The sequence below is a fragment of the Dipteris shenzhenensis genome, chromosome 7 (assembly GCF_047967505.1).
Source record: "Dipteris shenzhenensis isolate YYH24624 ecotype China chromosome 7, Dip_SZ_1.0, whole genome shotgun sequence".
Classification (NCBI taxonomy): domain Eukaryota; kingdom Viridiplantae; phylum Streptophyta; class Polypodiopsida; order Gleicheniales; family Dipteridaceae; genus Dipteris; species Dipteris shenzhenensis.
Window position 1 is genome coordinate 60250081 of NC_141602.1, and position 12141 is coordinate 60262221.

General features: G+C 40.1%; 1 protein-coding gene across 1 annotated transcript in view; it reads left to right on the plus strand.

Annotated features, from left to right (window-relative positions):
• LOC147900599 (pre-mRNA cleavage factor Im 25 kDa subunit 2-like) overlaps nt 1-4192 on the plus strand; it is a 49327-nt gene extending 45135 nt beyond the window's left edge. The window contains exon 7 of the mRNA XM_087377013.1: nt 3522-4192. Within this exon, the coding sequence (XP_087233139.1) occupies nt 3522-3590 (69 nt within the window). The 3' untranslated portion in view covers nt 3591-4192. The remainder of the gene's footprint in view (nt 1-3521) is intronic.
• Nucleotides 4193-12141: the final 7949 nt, after the last annotated feature.

The window sequence follows — 12141 nt, forward strand, 5'->3', positions numbered from 1 at the left end:
TACCTACCACACTCCAACAGATGGCATGTGTTACAAACCATGTAATAGGCAAAGAATGAGGCAACGGTTTCATTTCTCACGAAGGAACCTGAGGATCTAAGTATGCATGAGGGTGATAGTATGTCAGAGCATCTAATGAAGATCCAGGATCTTACAGTGCAGCTCCTGAATATTGATAAAGATTCTCTTTGAAAAATAATTGATCTCTAGGATTTTGCAGTCAGTCTCTTCAGTTTGAGGAGTTAGTGGGTTGTTGCAGAGGAGAATAAATCTTCCTCTTCGTGCAGCAATGATTAAGCAATTGTTGTCCATGATATCTAACAAGGCAAAGGATGATGGAGGCAATTCGAAAAACAAGGAAAGGTGTCATTATTATAAAAATCTAGGTCATTTTATGAGTGAATGCAGGAAAATTTTGGAAAAAGAGAGAGGACATTGGATTGTCGGCAGTGTCACCAAAAAACGCGTTTCACATATTCAAAATGTGTAGAGAGGTTTCTAGGTGAAACGTTTTGCTGTAACGGGTGAAACAATAGTGCATTGGGTGAAACACCCCAGTACAGGCTGTCACATGTGTCTTGACTCATTTGAAAGTGCTCAGTGTGTATCTGAGAGATCTTTTCAGGGAGAGAGTGAGAATCTGCAGATAATTATTTATGTTTGATATATAATTTATATAAAATACATTTCTTAAACACGTTTCTAGGCGAAATGCCTGGCAAAATCTAGAAACATTTCTTGTGACACTAAATTTTGGTGTCAGTTTCTAAGGCTTCAAATGCTGACAAGGATAATGCTTCAACAATTGATGTGGCTGAAGAGTGGTATCATGTATGCAGTTATGATCTCAATCCTAAGATCAGTTTACTCAGTGTGAGTGATACTTCAGATGCAGTTTGGTATCTTGACAGTGGTGCATCTAAGCACATTACTTCTAGTTGTTGATTTGCAACCTGCTTCTACTGGCAAAACAGTATCTCGTGCCAACAATTCTTCATATATCTTGTGAAAGGAGTTGGGAAGATTATTCTTTCACATTTCAGGATGATCAGTGCATCGTAAGAGAGAGAAAAAACTATCAGATAGCCACTATAGGCACTTTACATCATGGTTTATATCAGTAGGATACACATGTCAACAGCATGCAAAATGCTTGTGCAGCAATATTAACTTCTGCAATGAAAGATGTAGAATTGTGGCATGCCAGATTTGACCATGTGAACTAAGACAGTATGCAGCTATTACGGACATAATATGGTATTCAATATGCCTACAATGGAGACTCCAAAACATGTATGTAAAGCATGCATTTTTGGGAAAGAAGCACAGGAATGCCTTTCCAAGGGATGGATCAGTTAGAGCTAACAGAAAATTGCTGCTCACACACAATGAGGGGTGTGGTACCCTTAGTAAAGGCTTTTGTCTTTACAATCCTCACACTGAAGGGTTTTTTGGCAGAAAACTCATGTCAGTCCTTGACTCAGATTGAAAGACAGCTTCCCACAGATTCAGTAGAGGTATTTGAGGATTGCTTCGTTTGTCAGTTGATAGCAGATTAGAACAGCCAGCAGAAAATCAGTATTTGCAGCCTGCACAGCAGACTTTTGATGCTCTAGATCAAGGTCATTAACAACCAATAGCACATGGTGATGTGGAAGTTGTTGTCAGAGAAGAGAGAAAGAAGCCAGATGAATCCCTGGTGGCTGATTCAAACTTTGCAAGATAGTAAGCTGTTAGCTTCTCTCCCTAATAGGACAAGGGCTGGTTCATGGGGCTCAGAAGGAGCACACGAAGCTGATTCAGCTTGGATGAAGGAGAAGGAGCACACTATACTGATTCATGAAGTTCAGAAGGAGCACACTATGATGATTCAGCTTGGATGAGCACACTTTGTGATGCAGAAGAACTTGATAGCTTTAAGGATGCTCAAGACAATGAGCATGAATGAGAACCATGAAGGCCGAGCTAGATTCAACACACTGAGCATGGATGAGAACCGTGAAGGCCGAGCTAGATTCAATCCACACAAACAATGCATGGGATTTAGTGGACCTGCCCATTGACGAAAAGGATATTGGGACTAATGCAGCCTGCACAGCAGACTTTGGATGCTCTAGATCAGGGTTATGGACAGCCTATAGCACATGGTGATGTGGAAGTTGTTGTCAGAGAATAGAGGACAGCTTTACAAGAAGCCAGATTAATCCCCCGGTGGCTGATTCAAGCTTTGCAAGATAGTAAGCTGTTAGCTTCTCTCCCTAGTAGGACAAGGGCTGGTTCATGAGGTTCAAAAGGAGCACACTATGCTGATTCAGCTTGGATGAAGGAGCACACTATGGTGATTCATGAGGTTCAGAAGGAGCACAGTATATGCTGATTCAGCTTTGGATGAGCACACTTTGTGATGCAGAAGAACTTGATAGCTTTAAAGATGCTCAAAAAAATGAGCATGGATGAGAACCATGGAGGCCGAGCTAGATTCAACACAGTGAGCATGGATGAGAACCATGAAGGCCGAGCTAGATTCAATCCACACAAAACAATGCATGGGAATTAGTGGACCTGCCCATTGACGAAAAGGATATTGGGACTAAGTGGGTGTATAAATTTGAGAGGAAATCTGCTGGTACCATTGACAGGTTATAAGGCAAGGTTGGTGAAACCTTTGCCCCAAACTTCCAGGATGACCACCATCAGGTGTGTTTTTTCATTGGCTGCTCGTCATGGCTGGAAACGGACTTTAAAACAGCCTTTCTAATATGAGGAAGTCTGTGTGTGTCAACCTATTGATTTCAAAAGGCCAACTATAGGAGAATAAACTATGCAAGCTATGTAAGGCACTTTATGGGCTCAAAGAAGCTCCACAGACTCGGTATGAGACGATTCATACTCATTTGACTAGCCAGGTTCTAAACAACAATCCAACTGAAAGTACGTTAGATGTTAAGAAGGATAGAGGGGATCTGTTGATATCATCATTTATGTGGATGACATGCTGCTCACAAGCACCAATGAAGAGAAAATTGTGGAATTCAAGAAAGACCTGGAAGTTTTATTTGAAAAGTGTATTGTGAGGATGCAGGCGGATAATTCAAATATGAGAAGTACCTGGTCTAGTTACGTTGTGGCACCTGGAGATCTTTATGAAGGGAGTAGCTGATTACCTGTAGATAGCGCCTTTTGGCAAGTTTGGTACCCCGAAAATAAATAAACGCAAGGCATACATATAGGGCAAAAAACTGCACCAGACCCTGGATCTCACCTGTTATTTATATGAAAGACCAGAACTACCCAAAAAGTTGGAATCTATCAGACCCGAGATAGCAGTTTATTTTCATATTTCCTTTCATGTCTTGTGATTTTTTGATTTCACTTACCTATAAAATTGAAAATTCAGTGTGACGCTTCCGCTTTTGGGTTCTTTTGGTTTGTCGCAAAGTCTTAAAAAATTTAAGGTTCTCTTGGTTAGCCACAACTCTCTTCTCACTAAGCTTACATGATATCTTATGATTTGGTTGCAGAGGTATGGCCCAGTGATCTCCTGCATACCACAGCAACTTTCAAGGTTCTCCATCAACACTGTGAACTAATGAGACGAAACATGAATATATTCCTAAGCAGTTTTCTAGCAAGGGTGTCATATGTGCAGTTCTGTATCAGCATATCCAGCAGTAAAGGACTACAGATGGGACGTGATTTTCAAGCAGTTTTAGGCTGGAAGTTCACAGATGGAGGAAGTGACACATTTAGTGGGCTTATTTTCTTCAGAAGATAGGAAGAAAAAGCAGGGGGTTGAAGGGTACGTCAAGTAACATCGATGTTCTTCTCTGTCGAGATTCAATGTTACATTCACTTGCCTTCATCAAGTGCATGATTGCAGCTTGGTCACTAATGCGCAATGTGATCTAGTTATGAACCAGAATGATAGGTTTGAGACCTTCTGAAGTTGAATGAAGGAATATTGCAGGGTATAGATAGCACCTTGATACATAATGTGCTGCCTCTCAAATAAAAAAAACGTGTGCAATATCTTAGATGAGGTTCAGAGTTGTACTTTGTATTCATGCTTCAATAAATTATTGTTAGGTTAAAAAAGGTCTTGTAAATGCTTGTGTCATTCAACCTAAGGGCACATAGGCTGTAGTCATCTAGAGCATTAGTATCTAATACACATTTGTTTACCAATTACAAGGTATTGATTTCGTAAAAATACAAAAACACATCTGAAGTAGGTTCAATGCCAGATTTCAGTAGAGAAATTGTTGTAAATTGTATTTTTTGTCTCGTAATAATTTATTTTACCTTTTTCAGCTTGCCCCAATAAGCTGGCCATGAATTATCATGAATCTATCTCTATGTGTGTGTGTGTGTGTGGACCAACTACACATTGTAATTGTGAATACCAAAGCAACAATTTGATGCTCGAACCTATGTTCATAATTCCTAGTCATCGCCCATTCCACAAGTTGTGGCGACTTTGGTAAGTTGGAATCCATTTACATGCCAGAGGTTACCTGAAAGCGAAATCCTCCTTAATACCATCAGCATGCATGAAAGAGATCCTAAGTATAGCATTCTAAATAGCAAGACTCGAAATGCACTTGTGGTTAAAGATTTGGAAATTTGTCAGAGTATTTGGTTATGTATTTCTTCATGTGAAATGCAATGTTACACATCTCAACATCCCTAATTGAGATCCGACTTTATATGGGATACCATCAAGAAATGAAATGTTTAAATCGTAGTAAGACATGAGAAAAGATACAACCATTGGTGGGGACTAGGGGGGGTCCCCGTTTGGCAAGAAAGTCTTCTTCACTTGCCAAGAATTTGTACAACAATCCCTTGAAACTTGTATAATTGAAGCATGTGGGTAGCTTTTGTGCTCTTTCTCGAGTGCCAATATGTGGAGGGGTGACACAGGTGACATAAGCACATTATTTTGATCAATAAAGAAAGGTACTATTCTATCAAAACTGGGGGGTTGTGCCTAAATAAAGTCTTTGATGCAACATCTTTGTTGTGGCCTCTCTGTGATTAAACCAACAACCCATCCAAAGAATTGGAGCGCTTGATAATTGTCCCTCGTATCAACTCAATTTGTGGTCACACCTCGTGCTTGTGAGTTGCCCTCATCAACCATAGAGGGAACTTTTGCACCAATGTGTCTCAAACTTGCACGAGTGGCTTGCTAAAAAATTCTCCAAGATATGTTGCTCTTGATAAGCTACTTGGGTGCTCAGGCTTGTGCCATTAAATGCATTTCTATGATTGCTCCAAATGTTGGGCCAAGAAACTTCCCAAAGTCATCCTTTGTCCATTGTAGCTAGCTCCATGCCATTAGGAAGAAAAATAAGAAATAAGAGATTGAAATGGCAAACATTTGAGAGTGCTTACCTTTTATTTGAAGAATGGTGATAGTAGTGAGAGAACATGCTGCAAAACAAGCAAACCACATATTAGACTTTATTCAAAAGGTAGAGAAGAGCAAGTAAGCAAAACAAGGAAGCAAGCAAGAGGTAAGCATTTATCTTTCATTGCTCCTCCTTTGATGTGGATGCTTGTTCTCCCCTTCATTCTCCATTTTTTATTCAAGCTACAGCCTTAAGAAACATAGCTTGCCTCAAAGAGAGTTACGAGGTTCAAAGGGCAAGAACATTGTTCTAGAAAACCCATTTTTCCCTTTTAGAGAAACCATGTCTAGAACCTCTCAAATATGCCAAAAAAATCAATCTTGAACATAGAATAAGCTAAAAAGAAAGTATACAATGCTTAGAAATAAAGGTAGGAACTCGGAAGGAAATGAGTGAAGGGAAAGAGAGAAAACTGCTTGCTTGAAACTCTCGATATTCACAAGCCCTAAAATCTTTGAAATGGGATGATGATATGTGAGGTCTAGGGGATTTAAGAGAGCATGGGGACGAGAGGTGCCGGGGATTGGGGGGGGAATTGGAGGGGCAAGAGTGGGTTTTGCACAACCAAAAAAAGAGAAAATGTGTTCAAGTTGTGGGTTTTACTCGAGATGTCTCAGTATTTCCATTGAAGACTCTCGATAAAACCTAATTTTAAAACTCTTGGTATGCTTCGTTCATAGATATAGATGATTATGTCGACGATTATATCAACAAAAATGGCATTTAAAGTTAAAGGAAGGTTAGGTTGAGTGTAGTGATTGATTTCTTTGGTTTTATTGTTAACGGTTTTGTATACATCTTCCAAATTATACATTTTAACTCTAGAAATTGAAGGAAGCTTAGATCCCTTATACATGAATGATTGCTTTGATAAAATTGTTAAGGGTTTGGTGCATGTTAACATGCTCCACGCCTAGCTAGTTGTGTCTTCGTAGGTGTGAATGTAGCCTAGGGTAATACACTCTCCTTAATGGAGGTGATCTTGTCTCAATGAGTCCCTTTCTTAGGTTGTCAAACATATCCCTCCTCTACCAAGAGACACTTCCCAAGTGTGTTTCTCTTAGCAAAGTGCTACTCATAATTTGGTTCCTATCTAACACTCTTCTCTTGGCTCAACTCCCTAGGTTCTAGCAACATGTGGCTCCTGAAGCATAGAGGAGAACATCATTTACTAGCTAAGAATAGTATTTTAGCCCAAGCAATATGTGCTCCTATTTTCATAGTCTAGCACTTGCAAGGAGGTTAGTACCTCTCTCTCATTCTCTCCCAAGTTGTAAGGGCCATATGGAGCTCACTAGCTCCTTGTAGCTCCATATATGTCTCTCTCTCTCTCTCTCTCTCTCTCTCTCACACACACACACATAGTTACTATTCTCCTTTTTCTTTTGCATCCACTTAATTTCTTAATTTTTCATTTTCCTATTTTTTCTAATTCTTTTTCCTTCTATCTCATAAACACTCCCTATTTTTTCCTGATTCCTCCTAATTTTTTTCAATTTCTTTCTTAAAGCTCTAAATTTTTCTCTCAACCCCCCCCCCGCATCTTTAACCAATTTTCTCCCCTATTTTTTCCTCTTCCATCCCCATAATTTTCCCTAATTTCAAATGATTTCCCCCTGATTATTTTTATTAATTTTTTAAAACTAACTTTTTACATCCTTTCTCCTTTTTTTCAATTTCTCTCTAGGCTCCTTTTTTTACACCTTTAAAGTCCACATCGAGCTATTTAAGTCTGTGTTTAAGCCACTATTTTATTGTGACCCTGATAACAAGGGAGGGGTGTTTATGACACTTGTCTTCCCAATTAAAGTTAAGCTAGTTCTTACCATGTTTTCTTGTTGGATGGTGGTAGGTATGCAAACTCTCCTCTTCAGTAAAAGAGATGCTTATTAGGACATCATCAAGCTCCAATTTTTTTTGCAAAAATGTTTTTTGCAAAAATATTATTGTCATTTCTTATCAAAGCTCTTATATAATTTTTATGCAATTTCGTAGGTGCTTTACCTACATACTTAAACTCTTCCTTAACTCTATAATGTTCTCTTTCTATCCTTTACCCTAACTCTTTTGTCTTTTCACTATGCAAAAGGGATTGTTGTCTTGTCTTCCACACACATGTCTATTCCCCTGCACACTCTAGACGATTACACATAGTAAACTTAAGTCATCAAGGCCTTTTTTGGCTTCTTGACTCCTTTCTCTAACTTGTGTCCTGTTTTCCTTTTAGAAAATTTCATGGGATGTTTCGCTCCAATTAGAAGCTTTCAACAATCCTCTTTCGACTTCTTCTCCCTCATCCCAAGCATTTTTGGATGGTTGCACTTATTACATTTAAAGTCATCATGGCATTGCCTTTTAAATCACTTCATTGCTCATCGAGCAATTTTCTCTTTCTTTTTATTTTTTCTTTTTTCTAAGAAGTCTTCCACCCCAAACAATTCCTAGATCAACCCACTCCATCCCTGTTATGGCTATCATATAAACTCTTTTTTTCCCTGGTTACTTGCAAAAACAACAACTCCCATTGCACCCAAATCGCATGTCTTTCTCAACACTTCTCTTACTCTTTTTCCACTACTTATTTGACGCTTCTAAAACATCACTAGTCCTTTTCGGGTAGGTAATGACCTACTATCTTACCTAGTGTGTTGTATCCTACTAGGGCAAAGGTGGGTACACACACACACACACATGTGCGTGCTCTCTCTTCCGGACGTGCACAGCTCTCACATTGTATCATTTGCCATTGCAAATGAGGGACCCAAAGAGGGATAAGATGACGTAGTTTTGAAGGTTTTGACTACATATATCTATGGCATTTTAGAGGGCTGGTTGCTAATAATTGCTGGTTCAACACACTACAAAGGTCTCAGAGTGCAATACAGAGGAAGTCTATACACGACAGGGATAGGACACCTATCCGGGAAGCTTGAGGCCCGTCATTTGAGCTAAGTTGCAACAACTGCAACAACTTGTTTGAGGGTGATTTGTAGTAGTCCTCCTAGGTGGATCATAGGGTGATTTATAGTAGTCCTCCTAGGTGGATCATAGGGGCAGTCTAGTACGATTTCAAGTAGCAAGAGTAGCCTACCCATAATGATCTGAGGCGGTAGTTCCTAACAGCCTGCCCATGGTAATCGAAGGGTGGATCAACGGGTTGATCATGATTTGCAACGAGTGATCTGAGTCAGGTGGAAGAGAAATTGTTTGGAGCAATCTAAATGAGGCGTGGAGCACTGAGGACAAGTACTGGGTCAACATCTATTGGAGAAGGCAATATGTTAGCCTCTTCTTCCTTGCCACACCCTCATCTAGTCTTTACTTCTTTCCTTCTTCACTCTACAGGCTGCTCTTTTTGGGTACAAGAAGAAGCGTGGAATAGCTTCATGGGTCCCTCATGTATGAGTAAAAAGAATAAGCTCAATGGCACCAATTATGCCCATTGGAAGCTCTTTATGAAGATATGGTTCATCCATAAGGGGCTTGTGGGAGCTTATTCACCACACTACGGATAGAAGCTTGAGTGTCCCAAGTGCTCTATCTATTGGGATGCTGCCAGGGAGGATGATTTTCAAGAGGAGTTGAAGGACTGGGAGGTTTGAGACTCAAAGACACATTTAGACTTAGTCCAGACAATCACAAAGGAGGTTTCTCCGGTTGTCTTGGATAGTGCAATCCGAGGTATGGTCTAAGCTAGAGGATCTCTATGCAAGAGATTCAATGATGCATGCTATCACTTTGTAGGGACAACTATACAATCTCGAGTTTCTAAAGGGAGTATGCAATCATTATTCATGCAGGCAAAGGTCCTCCATGATCAAGTGCAAGGGTAAACCAGGTCATTCGAGAGGATCTCCTATAGCTACACAAAATCAGGACTTGGTTGGAACTGAGGGAGCCTTGAGTGAATCTTAGATTTTATAGAGACCACTACCTACGCATCTCTGAGGAGGGTTTCATTGTCCGCTAGAGTACACCCGGATCCACACTAAGGATCTCTATCGGACAGTTTTGAGTCTCATCGCATCGACTCCATATCGAGAGTGGATGAGCTAAGGGGATACCTAGGGAGAGCCACCTATGTATTTTATGTGATTGGCATGAGGTTGAGTCAGAGGAGCATTTTGCACTCAAATGCTCTGTATACTACAAGATCCACAGTTGATATCACTATCTTTTTAGGGACGGCGGTTTTGGACCCCTCTCCAAGATTCTCTCATCTCCAGACCAGGGGTGCCTTGCTGCCCTTATTCATAAGGCAGTTTGACACGGGGAGTTTTTACTCAACACATAGAGATAGACTTTTTGCTTACCGTCAGACTCATCCTCCATAATAGACATCTAGAGTCTGAGTCACACTCTACTCAATAGCAGACAGACATGCATATCACACTGGGCAACCTTCCATCCATGTTCATACCTAGGACATGGGTCACAGGGTTACCATAGCCCTTTTCAGGAGCAGAGTCACAGCTAGGAGACCGAGGTGGCCAACACTCATCAACAGTCGCACCAACGTCCATCATTAGCTACACATCAGCATAGACTCACCCCCTTCGATTGTCCCCTGACTACACCCTTGTGAGGTCCTCACATTGTGTTGTATTGGCCTGACCTAGTGACGATGATTGACATGGTGATGGTGATTATGTTGATGATGATGATGTCATCATTGATGATAGGACTATATACTACCTCGTACTTAGCAGTTAGCATGGGAGATGATGCCCGTTTTAGTGTCTCCATCCTTTATGCTTGTTTGTATTAGATTTTCTATTAGTCTCATAGACCCATCAATCTTTTGAAGACTTTAATAAACTCTCTCTCTCTCTCTCTCTCTCTCTCTCTCTCTCTCTCTCTCTCTCTCTCTCTCTCTCTCTCTTTCACACACTTTTGCATGTGCAATACTAGCTCACTAGCTCTGTATTGTGGATCTGAATCTAGACATTTCAATTGGGCAGAGGAGCTTTGAGCATTGTAAGCCCTGGTACATCAGGAAACTCAAAGACAAGAATGTGTGTTGTTGCAAAACACACATAGACTTTGACCTGGCCTGACAAGCTATGAATGACTTGAGATGTGGTTGTGTTGGAGCATTGCTCCATGGGGATTGATGCCCATGCCTCCCCAATGAATGTGCAGTCTATAGGCCACCTGGATCCTCATCATGTATTGCAAGCGAGGGTAGGTTTTGTAGCCTGAGGTCTCCGTGGGACCTCCTAACAATTTTTTAGACCCGAGGCAAGTAAAGTGGGTAGAGGAAACTTGTAGCAGCAAATAGAAGAATCTAAGCAAGCTAAATACTTAAACATAAAACTACAATGAATTCAACTTCAAATGAAGGAGCAAGAAAATGCCCATGTGGACAATAAGCAAGGAAACAAGGCAAGTCAAAAACAACAAGCTAGAAGCATGGGCAACAAGAATGGACGAGAACAATGAGAGAGGAAATGAGAGAAAAAGAAAGAAAGAAAGAAAGCTCCAATAATATCCATGGAAGACCAAAATGATGTATGAATCAATAAGTAGCTTTTAGATGAAGTTGCCAGAAAGTGAGTTTCCATAAATCATCTCTAAGGAGTGCATAAAGCATTTCCATGATGATTGCATAGCATGTCTACTTTCTAATATAGGCACGTTTCTACATCAATCTAAGGATACTTTGGATGCGAACTTGAAATTGCTAACAGCTTTCCTTTGTCTGTAAATTACCACTTTCCCTCTTTTCTCGCTTTTTTTACTTTTACCTTTCAGCTAGGGGTTTGTCCCCTAGGATTTCTATCTTTGCTATCTTAGTTATTATAAAAGTTGAATATGTGCTACTTTTGGGGGAACTTTCCATATTTCATCATTGTCCCATTCTATATGCGCTATATTATCCTTGCATTATTAATTGTTTTTTCCATGTCAAGATCTACATTATCTTTCTAGAATAAACCCCTAGCTCTAAGCACTAAAGAATTTCTCCTTCTGTCTTCACATTCTCAATTTCTTTAGCAAGACCTGGTTTCGTTACCTTGGTATCAATTGTTACCACACCTTTGGCCTTCATTCATTTCATTTGGGTAGTGATCATTTCCTTGACTGTAGAAACAAGCTTCTTTGGTGTGTCAAGGCTATTGATTCTCTTTGAAAACTTCATCTCTAATTGCTACATGTATAGCTTCATCTCCACATTTCTTTATGCAACATAATAAGTTGCTCTTGAAGATTCAATGGGGGCAAGACAACATACCAATACGTAGGTGCCTTTTTCTTCTTAGCTTCAAGATTCTTTGCTACCTTCCATGAGTCCTCACGCTTCACAATAAGAGTCAAAGTCCTTATTTTAGCAACAAATTGTAGAGATAGAGTTAGAGATAGATAGATAGATAGACACACGTGCATGCATGCACATGCGCACACACACACACACACACACAAAGAGAGAGAGAGAGAGAGAGAGAGAGAGAGAGAGAGAGAGAGAGAGAGAAGAGAGAGAGAGAGAGACCTATTAACATATGTAGAAGACCGCACGAGTATATGAGACAAACTACAAACACCAAAAGTGACTTACTACATCTAAATAATGAGAGAGAGAGAGAGAGAGAGAGAGAGAGAGATGTGTTAACGTCTTCAAGAGGCCTCATAGGCTTATGAGACAAAGTACAATATCAAAGCAACAAATTCTTATACAAGCCGCTATGGGTTGAGGCAAATGTCTCACTAAGACCCTTTGCTGAGTACT